Raw genomic sequence first — 21,707 nt, 5'->3', positions numbered from 1 at the left:
TGTCACCAGCATCAGAATTTCCCTCGTTGTGGAAATTTTTATTAGAATAAATGTGTGCCAAGTAGGGAGCAAGATCACACTCACCGTCTTTGCTCCTGCCACCTAGAGAAATCTCCCTATCTATAATTGAAAAATTCATCAGTATAACAAATAACCATAGGCTCGCCAACAGTTCTCACATGGTGCTCTTGTAGTGGATGAAGGGATGTGAGAGAACATCCTTTGCGATGTCTCTTACCTCTGCCAGTTTGTTACCTATGTTTAAAGAGGTTTTAATAATAATAATAATAATAATAATAATAATAATAATAATAATAATAATGGAGAATTCAATCATGTGAACCCCAACTGCAATCTGAAGTGGCAGAGTTGTGCTTTCCATCTTAGTAAGACCCAGGACTTAGTTTTAAAAGTTGCATGGAAATAAATGGCCCAAGTTCATACAACATACATTAAAATTTAATCTTGAAAATTACTCAAGGAAAAGAATTATTTAACTGTTCGGTAAAGAAAATTAAAATTTTAATATCGTTAAGCTTGGTAGAGAATATGATTCATGAGAATAAAGCCATTTATATTTTATTAGAAAAAGAACTCCATCATTTTTCTTAATAGTCCAGATACAATGTGCAAGTTCCCTCTATTAGTGTGAATATGGTGTCTTACATAGGAGGGATCAACAATTAAGGGGAGGTTTCTCTCAACCGTGCTCTGCTAAAGGTAGGTCTCTACCAGGACAGAAGGCGCAGATTGTTGTCAAGCTACCAGAGGTGGGAAAACCATTGGTGATAGCCTGACCAGGGCCGAGGGAGATCAGAGTATTCCAAAGAAAATGGAAAAGGAAGCTGCAGTTTGCATGTTCACCTGTGGTCAGGAACGAAAATCAGCAAAGCAAACATTATGGGGTATATGTTCACATCATACTGCTGTTGTTTTTATGTCTGCGGATGATGTATCATTAATGAGCTTGATTTGTGCTTTTTTGAAATCAAAGTTAGTTATGTAAATAGTTACATAACTTATGTAACTTCCATTAAATAGCAGAGAGCAAGACGAATAATGGAGTTCTTGGCAGAAACCAAATTGCAGTGGAATGGAAACAACACGACCTTCTTGCATTCCCAATAGAACACCAAAGCAAATTGTTTCAGGGGTGGAGCAGGGCTGGCAATGGATGGGCTGGATCCAAACCAAATTGTTTCTGTCAGGATCCCAAATTAGGGTGTAGCTTATGCAGCAAAAAGGGAAATTGACTAACCCCAGTCCCCCTTCAACCTCAGTTACCCATTGATGAGAATGTTAATGAACTACTTTGTAAGGTAGCAATACTGTTATCTCATTCTGTGGTAACTAAAGGTCACAGAAATAAATAACATGGAAATAACTTACAAGCTAAAGGCCAAAAAGCCACACACCAGAAGTCCTATCCAAATATTCCATGCCTACTTATTCTAGATAAGATCCCCTGAGATTTCCATTCAAACATCAGTTATTTTAAGATGATAGTACTCATATCAAGATGCCTTAAACTAGATACAAGGAATCTTGATGAGAGAGATGGATATTCATAAATATGTACCTGAGTCATTCAGATACATTCACCTGGCGATTCTGGGCCTTTCCTAAACAGTACTGTGCTTATCTCTAATGACTTGCAAATCACAACATGATACAACTTGGATATATAAAATAAGAGTGAGGCATAGGGCCACAATATTTTTGAACAGTTAAAAAACACTAAAGATGTACTACAGATATGCATTAATCAAAAAGCAAAACATTGTGCTAGGACTCACCTTCAGGAATCCTGATCAATGCAAAAGTATCAGTTTGAATGTCCATATTGTTACCACAGACATATCATATAACCTCTCCTAGGCAAGCTTATCTAATCTAAATGCTTCTTTATTCTGAACATGTCTTCCATATTCTAAAACACCCTTGGCACATGACATCCTGCCCAGTGCCAACTCTCCAGAGCTGTTTTTCTAATTGGGATAAAATGAATGAACCACAAGAAGATTGGCTTGTGGGGAGGAAAGAGGTTTCACTATAATTACATTTTGTACACATTGTTCTCACGGCAGGTTCTGGGTGGGGAAAAGGACAGATGAAAATGAAGTTTTAGGCTAATGTTCACACTTGGATCCTTGTTACCTGGTTCAAAGTTTTAATTTCATTTAAACTACAAGACATTTCATGACTTTTCATACTGCTCAGTCATGAGGTTTTATAACAAGAAACCTTTTCACGTTCCTTTCTATATAGACTTCGAAGCTGTCTCATATCTACCAAGTTCTCCTTCCGTGAAATATCTATCTAACAAGTTTCCTGACTTAAATTGCTTGATGTTTCTCATCTACATTTTGCGTGAGTAAAAACTCAATATATCCCTCATTTTCTATGGAATTATGTAAAGGGTTTCAAATGTAGGAATATATTTTTGAATAAATCAATCTTACATGAACTGAAGATGAAATGTAGCAAATTACATGAGATTTTGGTTTTCTACATTGTAAGTACAGAGCACCCAAAAACCAGAGCACCATAGACAGAACAAATGAAGATATAATTTACAATTTGCACATTAAATGTGCTATAGAAATGATAACATGCTATTTGATGCAGCCGAATTATTTCTGGAAGTGTAAAACAAAGGTTTCTAGACAGTGTTAAGGCTATGCATCTACGCTGGTCCTTATATCAAATTATTGCTCCCTTTAAAGAATGCTGTAGGAAGTTTTTATTTTTTCATATCAGGATGATCAGAATGCATTACCTGTTAGTAGGTGCTGAACCTGTGATTCCGAATTAAAAGTGAATGAAGTTGCTGTGAACTCTTTGACATCCTAAAGCCCTGCTCAAATTTCTCTTCTGCTTGTAACAGGACACTATCGGTATTCTCCATTTCCTGTCCTGAACTGTAGTATAATATTAATGTGTAGCATTCAACACTATCAGTCCGCTTCAGATTCCTCCCTTTCAACATGCCCAATGCAGCTCAAGAGGGGGACAAAAATGTCCTTAGAAGTTGGTTGTTCTTTTTCATGTGGATCTTTGACTACCAATCAGAGGAGGATGCTAAAGTATTGGCTATGCTATGCTTCATCACTGCACTAACTCAAGCAGTTACAAGTTCCTCTGTTGCCTCTGTCACTTGAATACAGTTTATAGAAAACATTCTGGTCTCTGTGCAACCAATCTACTGTCCATAAGCATGCACTTGCATGACCAACTAGCTGGCCACAGATGGTGCAGCCAGCCATTTCTGCAATTACCTATCCATTCTGAGTGTAGGAATCGCCATTGGTTATGTCCATTGTCAGTGAGTTCCCTTGATGTGGTGTTGTTTATATAAATGGGTACCTGCGCATGCTGAGGTTCTACTGCAAACCAGTTGTTAAAAACCGAATGGATTAATTTAATGGAGAGATGCTGTTAATATACACTCATAGGCTTTTCAGACACAAAAATGTCTGGCATTCTCCTCATTGAATGCTTGCCCCTTAAAGCCCAGATGTTGTAGAAACTGAACTGATAAACCCCTATCACTTGTTTTCTTTCCAGGTCATTTACCCCTCTACTGAAACTAATTTTTTTTTAATACTTTCAATACAATATCTTTCTATAATGCAATTCTCACCTTGGAGAAGACAGGTTCTCATTTTTCTATTATGATATAGAACCATTTTGCATAGGGAACCATATGAGTGTATCTTAATAGAATTGTCATTAAGAAATACTGTAGTTGCCATCATAGATCATTTATGATGCCAATATTTTAAAGAGTTATCAGAAGCCTATATGCTGGATAGGACAATTATGGCTCCAGGGTGGAAGAGAAATGGGTACAAAGGGTAGTGGGCCAGCATAAAGCAGAGCAACTGGATTCTGAACTTTCGTTTTGTTTCTTTTAAGAATTCACTGCCTAGTTAACTTATACAGTATTAGAATGGTATACATGTATATTCAGAAGTGAGTAACTTTATGCTTAATGGAGCTTATTCCAACCCAAATTAAAGTGGGTACAGGAGTGCAGTAATCAGGCCAAATTAAGATTGGTTGAAGTCTTGGAGCTATACTAATTTGCAAAGAAGAACCCCAAAACATGGCCCATCATAGTACAAAGATGCCAAATTTGACATCTACAACATAACGTCTCCTTTTGCAGCTGAGAATTAGCAATTGATCCAAGGCAACAAGTGAACAAAACAATGATTAGTACATTAAGTTCAAAATGTGAAACTGCAAATAGAGTATTTTTGTTGTTTATCAGCCCTGGCAAACTGATTTGTGGATGTCTTTTGCTGTTAAATATCAGGAGTAGACTCTAACTATGAAGCGTGGTGGGAGGGGGATCCCTGCTTTCCTAGTTTTGGGTGTGTTTTCATATCTAACACTTCATCAACTCATTTTGTCTGTCAATGTTACCTTACATTTATACAGTTACAGATGTTCACTTATATAAAAATGTATTATCAAGTTCCACAAATGTTTCGTTTGCATGGCTTAAGGTTAGTATTAGGGGAGAGCAGGGCTCCTGAATCTTTAACAGCCCCGTGACAGGCAGAAATTAAACAGGGTAAGGCATTTCTAGAATGGAAATTCAGTTAGGGGGAAAGCTTTGCCTGTAGGCATTTTGTCTATCATCATATTATTACTTGTGTGTGGTCCCTGTTCACTTCTGAGCCCTCTCTGTCACCTGCAAGACATGGCACAAATGTGCATATCACAAAGAGTATGCAAATTTTATGCAACTTGGTGTCTTCTTCTGCGAGTGTAGAAGAGGGCCCAAGCAATATACTGCGTACTGGGCCTATAAAATTCTGCTGGGACCCCTGTTTGGCTGTAATAGAAATAATCAACACTCTCAAGAGTTACGTATGTGTGTGAAAATCTGGGAGCATTTTAGCTAGATGAGCTTTTGAAAGTTATAGATACTTGCTAAATAGACCAGACTGGGTTTTACTCATGTTGGTTCCATGCACAAGTTGCCAGAGGAAACCCACGCATTACAATCTTAATAATTTCTTCGTTTTAATATTTAATAACACACTGCATGTAACAGGTAATCCAATTATAATTCAATACAAGCCCAGGGCTTCATGAAGTTGGAGTAAACAATGTAGTTGGATGAAACTCCTCAAGTTTCAACATTTGAAGCCTTCTGTAAGGTGAGCAAGCAGAGAAACCAGGTATTATTCTACGTTAACCCACTGATTTGAGGACAAAGGGCAAATAGCATCATACAGATGCCCGTTTCTGCTGATCTGTTCCTCAGCCGCACCAACAATGTATAGTATGCCAAGAGTGTTCAGAGCTGTTTAAGAGGCTTACAGCTCAGCTCAATTATAGGTGCAGCCAGCTTGCCTTGTGTGCCTTGAGATGACACTACAGATTTTTCTCCATTGCTGTTGAGGACTAAACTATTTATCTTAAACTAGGAAATAATACTAATTCTCAGAGATATCAGAATATGGCACTGAGGTGACAGAAGAAGCACTGAGAACAGATTACGTCTGCAGACTGTGCTGTCACTGAATGGATTTGCTGATTTAAAAAAAATATATAGCTTTGAGCCACACACAAAAACTGTACTCGCAACTGCCACTTTCTGCAGAACAAAACTCAGGACTACTTTTGCCATTTGTTCATGTAGATCCACATTTTTGAAATCCTGTTCTAAATGGCATGCTGTCTTCTTAGGAGCCAGTGTGGTGTAGTGGTTAAGAGCGGAAGTCTCATAATCTGGTGAACTGGGTTCACGTCTCCGCTCCTCCACCTGCAGCTGCTGGATGACCTTGGGCCAGTCACACTTCTCTGAAGTCTCTCAGCCCCACTCACCTCACAGAGTGTTTGTTGTGGGGGAGGAAGGGAAGGGAGAATGTTAGCCGCTTTGAGACTCCTTAAAAGGAGTGAAAGGCAGGATATCAAATCCAAACTCTTCTTCTTCTTCTTCTGATCCATCCGGCACAGAATTATTTTTTTTCCTGTCTCCATTGTGAATAATGCGTGCTGATCATTACATGTTTTCTGCATTTGTTCCTGCACTGGGTTCCATATCATGCCTCTCTCTTCTTTCTCCTGCCTCCCAGCTTAAGAAAATCTCTTCTGTCACACAGTGACAGACTCTAGAAACATACTTGCTTTGAATGCAACCTTTATTATATTAGATGTCTGAGGAAATAAGAAACAGTGTTTACTTTCCAACAAGTAATCTTTGCTAAGGCTGTTAGGGAAACTAGCATGCTTGTATACAGGGAAGTGTAGTGGTTAGGTAAGCTATTGATATAAAAATAAAATCTTGTGACACCTCAAACACTAAGGGCAATATCCAACTGCTGCCCTTGCACAAGGGCAAAGACTTTTGATCCATCTGCTCATCTGGAAGAGGAAGGCAATATTTGCCATCTACCCCTGCCCAGCAGTCCCCATCAACACACTGCAAATCTGTGGGAGCGGGAATTGGCAAAACGTCAAAGACTGGGTGTTAGGAGGCACTAATTGGATATCCCACAAACCCTAACAAATTTATTATGGCATAATAAAATGTGTGCCCAAAGGGATAATAAAGTCTTTAAAGTAAGGTTGCCAGATTTTTTTCAACGAATCCAGGGACACGTTTTTTTAAAAAAAGAGGAGAAAAAGTTATTTTAAAAAAAGTTATTTTTTTTAAAAAAAAGAAGTATCTTCTGTGGTCTCCTCTGTCGTGCGGCCTTCCTCTGTCGTGCGGCCTGCTCTCTTGGAGTGCTAGCCGCCATGGAGTAGGCTTGGGTCGGGCCTGGGCTTGGCCATGTGTCCTTGCCCTCCCAGTGCTCTCCTACCTCTTCTCAACAGCGGCAGTGGCGCGGCAAGGTCAGGGCTCCCCTCTTTTATCTCCTTCCTCTTTCTCTCTTCTCCTTCTCCTCTCTTCCTTCTCCCTACGTCAGCTCCAGGGTTTTCCTGGCCCCGGAGCACCGCTGGGCAGTCAGCCGGGTGTTCTCGCTCCTGGTTCGATTTGGGTCACGGGGGGGGGGGCTGGTCAGTGGTTCCCCCAGTTGACGTGCCAGGCATCCCTGGTTCCCTCTTGGCAGTGGTGGTGGCAGCAGCAGTCTCAGCAGCCCAGAGCCAGCCTGGTAGCGCAGTTGGCTCTGGCTGGCTTCAGGAGCTGCCCGCTGCCATGGCACCCGCCATTTTGTCTTGCCGGAAGTCCCTATATGATGTGTCTTGTGCCGTTGAACCAATCATGCAACATTCATTCCCTACTAATAAATCTGCAACACTTAAAATATAAATACGGGGGCATTAAATGAAATCTGGGAACATTCCAGGGACAGACTTTGTCCAGGGACAGATTTGTGAATCCGGGGACCGTCCCCGGGAAACGGGGACATCTGGTAACCATACTTTAAAGTGCCACAGAACTGTTTGTTGTTTTGCTAAAACAAACTAACACAGCTACCCTTCAGGAGACAGATAGTAGTTAAAGATTATTGAATATCACCGGGACAGTGACCCAAAAAAAGGCATTTTCTGCCACTGCCTGTGAACCCTAGAATGCCGTTCCCTCTTCCATACATCCACCAGTTGCTTCTAACATCTTATAATGATATATCTTCTTGCCTAGGCTTCTCCTGGTCCTTAATACAGGATTCCCCTTATTCCAAGTTTGAGTTCTAACATCATGCAATGTAGAATATTTTCATATACTGTCATGTGTTCTAGCAAGAAAACTCCCACTGGTGGATATGTTAGGCTGTGTAGGACTTGGGTTGTAACAATCTAAACAACTTCTATATGTAAACCAACATCTACCATCTTGGACAATAATGGGCTATCATGGACAATCAGAAGGCAAGCAAGTTGAAAATGGACCCAGTCATGACTGAAATAATAATGATCGATAAGTACAACCCAAGGAGAGTAGAGAAATATAACAATATGCAGTCTTCTAGATCTATTGCTTTGTTCGAACTTCAGATCGCCAATAGTCCTCCTGTTCATCAACTTCCCCTTCTGATATTATACTTTTTATGGGAGTTATACATGAGCAGGTCAAAAGAAGTACATTTCACCAATGCACCAGAACTTGTTGCACCAGTGACAGTGTTGCCTTCCAGGGATAATGCCAATTTTTACCCCCAAAAAAGAGCAATAAATAGCCCAAGGCATGTACTGTAAAATGTTTCTTTTCACTAAAAATGCCTGCCTCATTCTGCCAATTTTATATATTACAGCAAGATGCTGAAAGGTGGGATTTAATATTCAAGCTTTGCTGAAGGATGCAATTTGTAATTTAAACATGCCAAATTATTCTGACAGCAAAGTTGTGTTTTATGTTTCAGTTCAAGATCTTTGGCAGCCCATCTGACCAAATATGAAGTCCCATTTGGCAGTATTTGTTACACTACAAATCCAAGCAAGTGTCTGTCCAACATTTTTTTGAAAATCTGCAAGGAAGGAAATTCTATAACCCCACTAAGCAGCTTATTTCACTGCTTAACTGCTCATACATGATATTTTTTAAAATTACCCAAAATATAACTTCCTGTAAATTAAGCCTACTCCTTCTTGTCCTGTTCACAAGTGATGCAATGAACAATTGTATTTTTATCCGCTCATATATTTCACAATATTTGAAGTTTGCCAACATAACTGCTAATCTTTTAGCACACCAGATTTGATGACATGCAAAATACCATTCAGCTGAATAATCTGTTTATTTTAAACAAGAGGCACATTCTACAAAGACAGAAGGACTACGAAGTCTCACCCCAAAAAATGATTGTTAAATAAGTTCTACAGGAGCCAGAAGCACAATATCAAGACTAAAAATAAAACCTCAGTCTGTTCTGCCTTCACAATTCAAAAATATATACAGAAGCTAGGTGTGGCTTTGTCTGCTTTTGTGCTGACCAATGATGACAAACTCTAAAACTTTACTTTTATAGAATGGTAAAATTCAAATGATGCCTTTCTTCTAGCAATTCTATTGTATAAGGTTTTACAAATGTGACATGAATATAAATCTTCAAAACATCTGCTGCTAACAATAACTTGGAAACAAACTAATAATGAACTGTTTATTGTCTGTTTTAACATAGCTATTGTTTCTGAGTAAACAAGCTATTCTATAAAAGGACATTTATGTTTCTTAATAAATCTGCCAATTTTCCAATGGTGAGAAGTTCAATTTGCAGCTGACAAGTTATCTAGCTTATTCTCTAGTTTTGATACAAACAGGAGAAGAATATGACTTGTATTCTAAATCACCATTCTGTGATCAGTTGATCTTTCCATGTATTTATTTTATTTATAATAATACTTCTGATCCACCAAATCAATAGGAGCATTAAACCATTATAAAACACAGAAAGGTTTTGCTTGTTTAAAGACCTCTTCAATGAGCTGAACTCTTTCCATGAACAGAAGAGCAAAAACTCCGAGCGTTTGTATTTGCTCAGTTAAACAAATCCGAACACTGGTTGGAGAGAAGTGGAATACAAAAAGGTTGTGGAGCCACCACCACAACTGAACCTATGCTCCTCACACCAGCCAGGACAGAAGGGAAGGGAGTAAAATCCATGTGCTTTTTGCTGCACGAGCTTTTAGGCCAGACCAAGAGGTACAAGTCATGCCCCTTTGTGGGTGTTAGCCAGTAGATTCTTGGCTGTCTCCACTTGGCCACACACACAGAGAGAGAGAACACCTCATTTTGTCCCCTTCCACCATACTCTGCAACTGCAGTGGGGCCTCCATAGAAGCAAAGCCCTCTATCCAATTCACTGGTGGAGGCATCCAGATAAGGGTTTAGGATTTCTGCCTTAGATAGAGTAGGAGGGAGACTAGAATATTATTCCAGGAATAATGGAACAGCAAGAGAAACCACCTGAGAGAGCAAGAAACCCTGAGACTGCTGACGGTAGCAAACCTAGTGGAGCAAATGTTACAGGCAATGAAGTGTCAGGGTATGAAAGCAGAAAGATAAAGTGAGTGGCTAAGGTAAGGGAAACCTTTGAAGGAAGGATGAGTAGCCTGTTCTGTGTCTTGAACAGGGATTGTCGTTGTTTTTTATATTAAGACCACTTATCTCTCTTACTGTGGACTAAACCATACCCTTTAGATCAGCATTACACTTTTGAGAAATTGCAATCCATTTCTTCGTTGAAGAACAGCATCAAGAGCTGACAATTTGAAGAGAACAAGCAACAGCAAGGGAGCTTAACCCTTCCATCATTTCTCCCCCCCCCCATCCAGAAGCTCTCAGAAACTTCTGGAAACTCTCACAAAATGAGACAGCAAGGGGAGTTGCAGGCAGGGATGGAGTCAGCACCTTTCTTCCTATTGTGTCCACACCCTAAATATTCTACAATTAAAACTAAAAACAATAAGAGAATAAAACAGTCTGTATCATCTGGTGACAACATCTTATGCAGAAGATACCTGCTATTTAAAAGTGTGTCCATGGGAACATGCACAGCAAGGAATCAAGAAACATAAGTCTCTCTTCACAGCGAGTTTTACTGCATGTAATTTGAAATTACATATCTGCAGAAGTCAATGGCACTGAAATCAATCCATTCTAGATCTGTTTCAATGTTATTTGCAATTGTAACCACCAATATGCAAGGTTTTTGGTTCTTCATCTAACACGGGGCATCTCAAATTCCTAGCAGGATGGGTACAACAACTTGCAGTGCAATAAGTAGAATGGGGTGTATGAGTAGGCAATTGATTCAGAGGACAACATCAAAGGAAGATAACAGGAGGGCTGAGCAAATCATGATTTTCAAAAAAAAACAAAACAACTTTTCATTCAAAGAGTCAGAACCTTAGGGAGGAAAACTAAAACCTGGTTTCTGATGTGTCATTAGCAGAATTATAGTTGTAATAACCTAAATGTGACATTTTCATTGAAGCTGATGGAGCACTGCAGACATAAGTGAAAGGGATGCAAATGTAAGGGATTGAATATACCTTGATCCTTTAAAGGTAATTGTTTTAAATGTGAATTAGGCTTGCCTTGGGAATAACGGTCACCATCAAACCCCACAAGAACAAAGGCTCCTAGTAGAAATTCAGTAATATTAAAGAGAAGAGAGTACACGTATCGCACACTGCGTAATTTCTTATCTGTGGGACAGAGAAGAAACCTAAGATTTATGGGCAGAAATGCTTATGAGGCAATAGCATCTAATGCTAAAGTGTGCTAGATTTCCCCCTCGGTTGTGGCTGCTCTCCTTTATTTAAGTGCTCTTTCACTGCCAACCTTTTTGGAGCCATGGGCACATTTCCAAACCAGATGAACTGTTGGCAGCACCAACCCCAACCACACACTGCAGCCTCTTATATTGGCTACAATTGAATGCTACTTCCAAGACTCATTTTGTGTGTGGGGGTGGTGGTTGGGGTGGACACCAGGGAAAGCCTCTGCCCATGCAACTATGTGTGTGGTGTTAGTCAGTGGTGTAGCAAGGTCAGGTGGTAGCCGGTGTGGAATTTTCTTTGTCACTCCTCCCACTCCTGCATTGCAATTGAAATCTGTCAAAGAGAGCCATGCAGGTGATCCCAATGCAGATCCCACCTTCCCCCATCGTCCCTCCACCCCCCTCTGTCAAAGAGAGATGCACAGGCGATCCCAATACAGATCGTGTCTTCCCACCTCCCTCCACCCCCGTCAAAGAAAGCCACGCAGGCGATGCTGTTGCTGGTCCTGATACGGCTCCTTCTCGCCTCCCTCTTCTCCTCTCCACCCCTACACCACCTCTCTGTCTCTCCCCTCAAACCAGCTGGGCTGTGGAGCTCTCCTAGACGCCACTTCTCCTCCCCATCCCCAAACCAGCGCGCCTTGGCCCTTAAATGAAAGGCGAAAGCAGGCAACCACAGCCTCTCCCGCCTCCGTGCCCTTCTCGGGAGTCCATGTCAGCCCCAGAAGGACCCTGCCTTGCCCCATGAGCAGCACAGCTTTGACTACGGCCACACAGACACGCACGCACTACCTGAGCGAGGGCAGGACATGGACAGACAGGGGGAGAAGGGTCTGACCAACCACGCATGTGCCCGGCCACAGAGGTGGGAAGGGAACGCATTGGCGTTGCAATGCAACTCAACCCCTCTTGGTTCCACTACACAGGCAGCATCGAGTTCAGCCGGCATTTTGTCACCCCCCTTATGATGGCACCAGAGGCGGACCGTCCACCCCCGTGCCCCCTTCCTACGCCCCTGATGTTAGTGACCCCTGATGACCTACAAGTGCCTAATTTCTGCCAAGCATGAGGTCTGCAGACCTCCCCTTTCAGGATTTCTCTCTCTAAGAATCACATAAGTTCTAAAACAATGTGATACGTAAATCTGATGACAAATTTCACTGTCTTTATCTCACTGCATTTATTTCCAATGACTTGCAAGACACAACATGATGCAACTTGGATTTATAAAATAAGAGGGAGGGATAGTGTCACATTAAGCAGTTAAAAGCCACTGGAGATGCATCACAGATATGCTATGACACAGAAATTCAGGAATCCTGATCAATGCAAAAACATCAATGTGAATATATAGATTGTTACTTGCATGTAAGTCCTCATAGGTGTGTACTTGCTTGGGTCTAGCTTGGTGGTGTTTGCCTCAAGGTAGGCCCAATGCCCCAAAATAAAATAAAATATTTCACTCTTGATAAAACAGAGACTTAGGTCATGGGTAGGCAAACTAAGGTTCGGGGCCGGATGTAGCCCAATCGCCTTCTAAATCCGGCCTGCAGATGGTCCGTGAATCAGTGTGTTTTAATATGAGTAGAATGTGTGCTTTTATTTAAAATGCATCTCTGGGTTATTTGTGGGGCACAGGAATTTGTTCTCCCGCCCCCACACAAAAAATATATAGTCCAGACAAGGTCTAAGGGACAATGGACCAGCCCCCTGCTGAAAAAGTTTGCTTACCCCTGACCTAGGTCTTCAGTCTGAGTGTTAGGCTTGAGCTTTATATTTGTATTCTCCACAGTATACCAAACTCTGGGTACACAGGCCATTCAGTGAAGCACGAGGATAGCTATTTAAGAGCTCTGTAACATCATTATTTGTTGTAAGAACTATTTTAAGTACAGCCCAGTGTTTATGAGGTTCTATGAAAGAAAATGGAGGTACAAAGAGCATGGGGCTGGCTTACTTAACATGCTCATTTTGGAATACACCTTAAAAAGCTCGTGAAAATGTAAGAAATAGGAAAAATAACTGTATATGTTATCTTCTGTGATGCAGGAGTAGGAAGTTATAATCAGGCAATCCACAACACACACACAGTTTGTTTTATACAAAACAACATAAGAGTCTATGCATCTGAGAACATTACACAGTCACTTCTAACTAATGTGCATATTAATGTGCAAATGAATATTACAGTGCAATCCTGCCACTCAGGAGTAAGTCGTATTGAATTCAATGGCGTTCATTCCCAGGTTAACTGGGTTAGAATTGCAATTCTATGCAAACTTCCTTGGGAGTCAGTCCGAGCAAAACAAATAGCACTTAACTACCAAGTGGATGAGAAACAGTCAATCCAAACTTAAGTTTCCTATTTCTTGAAAAGGTTGATATCCATCAGTAACAGACAGCCCACCACTATCTAGTATGTATTTTTATGTACACTTTGGCTGTCCCATCCAAAGAATGATACAGATCTAAAACACCAACTACTTCTTTTTTTCAAAATTCTGTCAGACCATCAAGAACTAAATGTTACATACAGTTAACAGCTTAAAATGCTACTCTTTTCTTTAAACTTTGCAATAACCTCTAAGTAACATTTTTGCTCCATAAGATATGCTTTCCATTCTTAATCCATCCCCATTCAACCACATACCAATGCCAGCATATATGCTTTGCTTAAAAAAGAAGAAGGTAAAGGACCCCTGAGAGTTAAGTCCAGTCGCTTTACAGGCCGAGGGAGCCGGCATTTGTCTGCAGACAGTTTTTCCAGGTCATGTGGCCAACATGACTAAGATGCTTCTGGCACAATGGAACACCAAAACCAGAGAAGCACAGAAATGCTGTTTACCTTCCCGCCAGAGCGGTACCTATTTATCTACTTGCACTGGCGTGCTTTCGAACTGCTAGGTTGTGGCAGGAGCTGGGACAGAGCAATGGGAGCTCACCACATCGCAAGGATTTGAACCACTGACCTTCTGATCAGCAAGCCCAAGAGGCTCTGTGGTTTAGACCACAGCGCCACCCGCGTCCCTATGCTTTGCTTACTATCATGCTAATCAGAGACAGCAAAAAAACAGAAAATGTAGCTTGACAACTTGAAAAGGTACCACCAGTAACAATGAACTGTACTGGGCTGCATGCACCATTGGATTGACTTATTGTAAGACAATCCACAGATCTTTTATTGATCTTTCAACCACACTGAAGCCGTTGTACTAAATAAATAGGTATGACTGACTTTCAAATCTCTCATACAACATTTACTGGAAAATACTGCATTTCTTTAAATTCAAGAACCTTTGTCCTTTTTTTTTTACAAGAACATAAGCTCATGTTTTAGTGCTCGATGAGCATTAATTATGTGGCTATAACAACATAGTGCTAAATCAGGTATCACCTGCACTGCATGTTCATAATCATATGGCTCACTTATGCTGAAAACCATGAAGATATGAGTCCTATGCAGAAAATCAATCAAATCTGCTACTCTTCATACCGCATGCATATTTCAAAGAGTGACTTTATTCACATGCATGTGCATCCACACACACATATATATATTTGCAAATGAAGCAAGAATTCAAAGACCCTGAACAAACACTGTAGTATTTTCAGATACACCTGATTAGTTTACCCTTCTTTCTTGGGCTTCCCCTTATTTTGGAAAGGTAGGATGAAGCCTTGCAAGTTATGTGTTATTACTTGCCGCATTCTATAAAGGGAAGACCATTACTGCATATGGCGAAATAATATTCTTCACAAAATCTCCCCTACAAAAATTGAAATTCTTAATTTACACCCAGAAAGGCATTGGTGCTGTGTTAGGATTTTCTTTTCAGTCAGCATGTGTTTTACAATCATTATTGTAGGAAAAAGCATACCTCCCTCTATTGGCCTGAAGCACGATCTTCATATTATGCAATGTGTGCCTCAGTAAACATCTGTAAAAACTTTATATTTAAAATAATTCTAAAATGGTACGAGTATTGTAATTGTGCTCTGTTCTAAAGCAAAATGACTTTGCACAGGTATCACTTTTTGACAGAAATGCTATTTAGAAGGCTGGTCTCTGTCAAATGCCAAAATTCTATGCACACTTATTGGAGCAGAAGCATTAATTTGTTTTGCTGATGGACTTAGAATGAAGATTAGGCTTAGCACAGATGTCAGTTTCCAAGGGTTGCAAAATCTTTGGAACTGAACTGGCCAAATACAATACTATGAAGATTTCCAAGTGAGTGGTCATCACCTCTGAATACCCTCCACAAGACTGCAGGGTTTAATACCTTTTCTCTTACAAGCTGCTCACATCCTTTCTCCTTTGTGTTTCACCAGATTATGCAAACAGCGAATGTAACACATTTTAACAGCATGTATGTGTAACATCATAAAAAATAAATAAGCCATTCATCTCTATTCAAAAATGTCTTTTAACTCAGTTTCAATATTCATCTGACACTGGATTTCCAGAAATACTTTGAATCACAGTGCATATTCCCTTTCCTATATGTTCACATACACATTTACTTTCGGGGCAAAAGATGTTAAATTGCATAAACAAGTATTAGCAAAACTTCTGATGCCAAGAGCTGTCCACAGTGCTGAAGGTGAAAGCCTGTACTGTGTACAGAGCTGGTGGTTTTTCTTTCTTTCTATAGAAATTGAGCTTTAAAAATATATAGTGAAACTCTTCCCTACGCCCTCAATGGAAAATAGTGAAGTCAGGCTGCCTACTGATGTAGATTTATATGCTATCTAAAAGCTTTTATACCAGAACTAAAAATAGCCACTGCCAAGGCTTAGAAAAACAACACTATACAAGTGTTTGAACTTTCTATCACTAAGATATCTGGGGAGTATGATACTGGAAAGCCCAAGGAAAATTATTTGTACTGGAAGGTTTCCTGTGATACTTTTTGGAACTAAAATGAACCCTTATTTCATTCCTTAGCAAGAGAGAGGGAGAGAGAACACATTTGTTAAGCTAATATTCCTGGTTACAATGTAATGCTATTTCCTTCAGAACTAAAATATTTATTGCAACATAATTAGAGAAAAATGTTCCTGTCTGTTGTTTCTCCTAACTTATACTATGTTGATTACACTTCTTTTCAGAATACATTTAAATAGTCACAGGTAACTTAGACAAATTATAACGCAGAACTACATCATCCACAGAAGTGAATGAACTCAAATCACTGCATACATGATTTCCCCACAACTATCCACCCAAAAATAGCTAGTTGCTGCTGATTTTGTGGGCACTGACTATTGCTGTCCTAATTTTCTATCTTCTGGTCATGAGAGAGCAGGTGGATATTTCACAAGGGGAAACTAAAGGATGTAATGAGGTCATTGTGGTCAGAAAGAAAGAAAAGCCCATACTTCATTTGAAGATTTGCAGTGTACCAATAATTTCACCAGAATGCCCTGCTGTCTACAGTAGCCAGATTTAAAGGAGTACCACTGTACCACTATCACTATTTAATTAGGCTTTTAAGATACAACAACAATAATGGCAATTACTGGTAAAACAAATCATCAGCAGTCACTAGCAACCACTTTTAAAAGGTAGTGAGTTTAGAAGTAATCACATAACTGTCATAAAAAGTTAATTTTTATTGCATTTACCAGCACTTTCATAAATATATCACCGGGGGGGGGGGGATTCACCAGCATAAAGTATTTGTAAGGTTATAACTCACCGAACTCTTTACTTGGGTTCAAATGCTCAAGAATAAATTATTTGAACACTGATGTTCAGAACTTCATCGCTTTACTGGTTGTAGGCAATGCTGATTTTATAACATACACAACTCAATCATTTGAATGTTTACTCAGAAGTAAGTTCCATTGTGTTCATTGAGATTTGCTCTAGGGAAGCAGGAAAAAAACTTGCACAGCCCTATATTGATTTGAATTGATTTATTTGCATATACTTACTTGCAAATAAAGATTGATCTTTTTACAAAAGTGCTACAAATCAAACATCTGTTTAAAGAAATGTAAACTATATTCCTGTTATCCATTTTAAATGCTTAGTACAATTATATTCATCTTTTTTATGACAAGCAGTAAGCTTCTTCAGGCTTCGCATGACTCCTGAGGGGATATTTTATTTGCATTACTGAAAATGATGTACTATTATTGTGATTTGAAACATATTAGCTCAGATTTACTGGGGAAGATGTACATGAAAAAATATTGGTAAATAAGTTATGGGTTCCAAGAAAGGGAAAATGAGATTGTTTTAAATAATAATAATAATACTGTCTCACTTTCACACAAGCAATCCTACTGTTTGTGCTAAGAAGTATGAACCTAAAGCTGGGAGGAAGGTTTGATAAGACTGCAATCCTACTCAAGCCTACTTGAGAGTAAGTCCCATTGCACTTCAGTGGGACATACTTCTGAATAGATATGTATATATGTACATTGTTAATGCATTTTTAAAAAATGTAAATGTTCTTTCTAGTAGAGCTACAGTACAAGTTAAGAGAAACAGATCCTGTGACCTTGAGCCATACAACACACAGCTACCTGAGAAAGAACCTTCAGGATCTATGGTTTGGTTTGAAAATGCTCGAAAACACTTCACAATTACGATTGCCTATTACATGCTGGTATTTTTCTCCATCAATTAAAGAAAATACCTTGGTCCTTGAAAGATATTAACTATTGCTTTTATAAGAAGTTCTCTGTGATAATTGAACAGCATTCTATAGGAATACATTGTACCCTTCACACAGGACAGTATTACTACACTGAGATAGTTTTAATCCCATGCATACTTCCTTGGGTGTAAGGAATACTGAAATAAGTGAATCTCCCAAGTAAGCACATACAACATTAGGGTGCACAAAAGGGAAACCATACACCCTTACTTGTGAAGTACACAATTGTATTTGTGATACACAGATACAAGTAATTCAGTCAGGAAGACACATTTCGTAAGCAACAGAATACACTTTTTCCAATTCAGAGACAATGAGGAAGAAACATATCTAAATCCTGAAAGGGACTGATCTTCCAAACTACATTTACTTAAAGAAAAAGCTAATCATCGGCCCTTTAAACAAAACTGTGCTTTGCTGATTTTAAAAAAGAATATCATTGTAGTTCATTACTGGAGTTTTGCAAACCTTGTGTCAACGATGAATTGAATTTAAACCTGTTATAACCTTTTATCCCCACCCGCAACAAGTCTATCTTTGTATAATAGACATCTAGCACAGCAGCACCAAGGTTTGATATTTGGAGGTGACTGAAGAGTCCACAATTAGTCATATGATCCTGTATGGATTAGCATAACATGCAGTTGTTGTAGAAGAATGGGCAGGCATTAAAGCTCTTCATTTTGCATTAATAAATTGCCATTGAGGGCTAGAATAGTACATCTAGTACATGCAGACTAGGGTACTCAGACATTGGAAGTGACAATATTGCTAGTAGCACCTAAGACGTTGCACTGTTAACTCTTTAGTAAGAACACATCAATGCAGTCTGTTTAGTTTCACAGAAATGTCCTTGAAACACAGGTAGCAACAAGCCTCAGATCATAAGTGGAACGTACCTGAATTTCCCTTGCGTGGTATACAATAATCAGACCAAGCAGAATGATTGTAGAGAGGCTAATAAGGCATTTTAGGGCTAATGAATACAGCGACTCCTGCAAGAGAAAAATAGATGCTTTTTACACTGATCTTTGTGTCCTTCATCTTGAAGATCTCAGAGGGGAATACAGGCTACGTTTTGTAAGAAAGACTTTGCTCTTAAAAAACAACAACACCTTTAAAAGTATAGATCTTTACATTAAAAAGCAACAACACAGAACAAGATACAACTAATGAGCTAAGTGTAAACTCACTATTCTAGCAGAGCAACCCAGTACAATACTGGGAAGAGATAAACTCCTTTAAAGACCTAGCAAAGCAACTGGGAGTGGAAAAAGTCACCCCAAAAAATGTTACATGCAGGTCTAACTACACTGGGCAAGCCTTTCTGGAATTAAAGCTATCTAAAGGGCAGTAATCTTGTAAGGGATGCTAAAACCATTGATGCAAGGCATTTAAACAGCTGGCTTTTCCAGTTATTATCTTATCAAGGCATTATCCGATTGTCTGTCCCCCGTCAGCTTTGCAGTGTGGTAACAAAGAGGCAGGGTTTTAACACACAGCTGTCGCTGCTCAGTTCAAGAGATACAAGCAGCATGTGCCTGCATACCAGATGCGGGGCATCATAGTGTAGAAAGCATCTACACAGCATTCATTCAGAATGTATGGATGAAGAATGATTATGGGGAAAATCTTACTAGGCTAACATGGATTGGCTGTGCAAGTTAGCAAGTTCCTCTGTTACTCCTTGCATAGTATGGTGTGCAATGTAGCAGATGCACGATACACATTCGTTCTACAGCAAAGCATGCATGGATGGGCATTTTAAACATCTGCAGGAAAAGCAAGCAAACTCCAAGCCACCCTGCAAGGTTCCCCAAAATAGCGGCAAAGATTGTGGCCGTAGCAATAGGAATCTCTGGATATGGAGACCGTAGGATTAACATTTCAAGTAACAGAGTTTACAGGACAGGAGCACTTGGCTGTATCCCTAAAGGCACTTCCTTGGAAGTAAATGCCACCACAGTTTCAAAGTGGTTATCTTTTATGGGGGTTTCAAAGCGGTTATCTGCCCCATTGGAGGAAGTAAGCAATATTGAAATTAGTGACTAAGTAAGCAGGTGGGACATTAGAAAACCACATTACTTGTGAAGCACAACTGCATTTGGGTGTGACCTACACCAAAATAGTTCACACAGCTGTAGTAGCTCAGTTTTAACATACACAAAAGCAGTTCAGCCGGGGAAGCCACATTTGCTAAGCAACAGAGCGCACTTTTCCCAATTCAGAGAATGTCCTTATGGGGGGGGGGGAGGATATGACAATAGGAACTGCTACAAAAAGGGAGAAAGATGCGGAAAGGAAAGGGAAAATAATAAAGTGGGAAAGGGAAGAAGGAGACGAAAGGAATGGATGGGGGGGACAAGAAAGGAAATGTGGAGGGGAAAGGAAGGAAGGAAGGAAGGAAGGAAGGAAGGAAGGAAGGAAGGAAGGAAGGAAGGGGGGAGAGAGGAACAGAGAAGAATAGAGGAAGCACAGCGAGACCAGGGGTGCGAGGCGGGCGCTGCGAGGGGCAGCAGGTACCTTGGTGTAGGCGCCCCACGACAGCTCGGTCTCGATGACCATGACCACGATGCCGAACATGCCGAAGATGAGCGCGTAGTCGCTGAGGCGCTTCCGCTTCTCGAAGAGCGCGCGCCGGTGTCCCAACTTGTAGCCGATGTTCTGGTTCTTCTTCTTGCTCGACTTGCTGCCGCCGCCGCCGCTGTTGGTCTGGCTGCCTCCTCCTCCTCCGCCGCCGCCGCCCGAGGATCCGTAGAGCGCCAAGTTGTTGGAGTTGTTGTGCTCGGGCTTGGACACCACGATCTCCGGGCCGGCGCCGCTGGCCGAGGAAGCGGCGGCGGCGGCGGCGGCAGCCGAAGCGCTGGGACTGGCGTGCGCGGGAGGCGGCGGCGGCGGCTGGTGAGGCTGCAGCGGCTGCGACTCGGAGTCGAGCTCGTGCAGGTTCCTGCGGGACGAGCTGAGGTTGCTGAGAGGACGCATGACGCCGCCGTTGTATCTGCAGCTGCTCATGGCTATTTCCGTGAAGGGGTTGCTTTCCCGCCGCTGCTGGGACGCGGCTGGGTGGCTGTGGCTGCCTGCGCTGCCGACGCTGCTGCTGGGGCTTCCCGCCGGCTGCTGCTGCTGCTGCGGCTGGACGCTATGGCACGGCTGGTAGTAGTGGGAGTGGTGGTGGGGCTGGGGCTGGGCGTAGTGGTGGGGCTGCCTGGGCGCACTGGCATGGCTGGAAGGGGTCAGCTCGCTCACGTTGAGCTGGCTGCCCGGGCGCGACGAGGCTGCGGAGCACGAGAGCGGCGTCGACGAGCGCGCCCGGAAGGCGCCCGCCGCCGAAAGGGGCGAGGAAGTGCGGAGCAGCAGCGGCAGGTTCTCTCCCGCGCCCGACGCAGCGCCGTAGTGAGCAGCGCAGCAGTGGTTGCACTGGAGGCACGGGCTGCGCGGCTGCTGCTGCTGCTGCTTGTCTTGAGCGTGGCGCTGCTGCTGCTGCTGCTGCTGGCAATGCGGGTGTGGGCGCTGCTGCTGCTGCTCTGAGCAGAAGCCCGGCTGGAACTGCAATGGTGTTTCCATGTCAGAGCTGTTAAAGCTGCAGGAAGACCAGGCGGTGGTGCACCCTGCGCAATGCGTTATGGTCGGCAGAGGGGAGTCCTGTTGCCGCCACGACGGGCCCATCGCGGCTCCCGTAGAATCCAGGCGCCGAGTCCGATTGGTCGGGCGCACCAAAACAACGGGCATCACGTCACCTGGAAAAGGCGGGAGGGTGGAGGGGGGGGCGAGAGAGAGAGAGAAAGCGAGCTGCAGCGTGAGGAGGAGAAGAAAAGCGCGCGAGGAGCAGGCGCGTGGCGGGGGGGGGGGG

General features: G+C 41.6%; 1 protein-coding gene across 2 annotated transcripts in view; it reads right to left on the bottom strand.

Annotated features, from left to right (window-relative positions):
* Positions 1-21,707, bottom strand: part of KCNN2 (potassium calcium-activated channel subfamily N member 2) — a 91,178-nt gene that overhangs the window by 67,880 nt on the left and 1,591 nt on the right. Inside the window, exons 2-3 of one of the 2 annotated variants that reach the window (XM_082191566.1) lie at positions 20,381-21,594; positions 18,757-18,852 (exon numbers count right to left, since the gene is read on the bottom strand). In XM_082191566.1, coding sequence (XP_082047692.1) covers positions 18,757-18,852; positions 20,381-21,594 — 1,310 coding nt within the window. The remainder of the gene's footprint in view (positions 1-18,756; positions 18,853-20,380; positions 21,595-21,707) is intronic. The other variant, XM_082191567.1, reaches the window with a different exon arrangement.

This window comes from Podarcis vaucheri (assembly GCF_965113315.1).
Source record: "Podarcis vaucheri genome assembly, chromosome: 11".
Classification (NCBI taxonomy): domain Eukaryota; kingdom Metazoa; phylum Chordata; class Lepidosauria; order Squamata; family Lacertidae; genus Podarcis; species Podarcis vaucheri.
The sequence above is the reverse complement of the archived record's forward strand: the minus strand, read 5'-3'. Positions and strand labels throughout refer to the sequence as shown.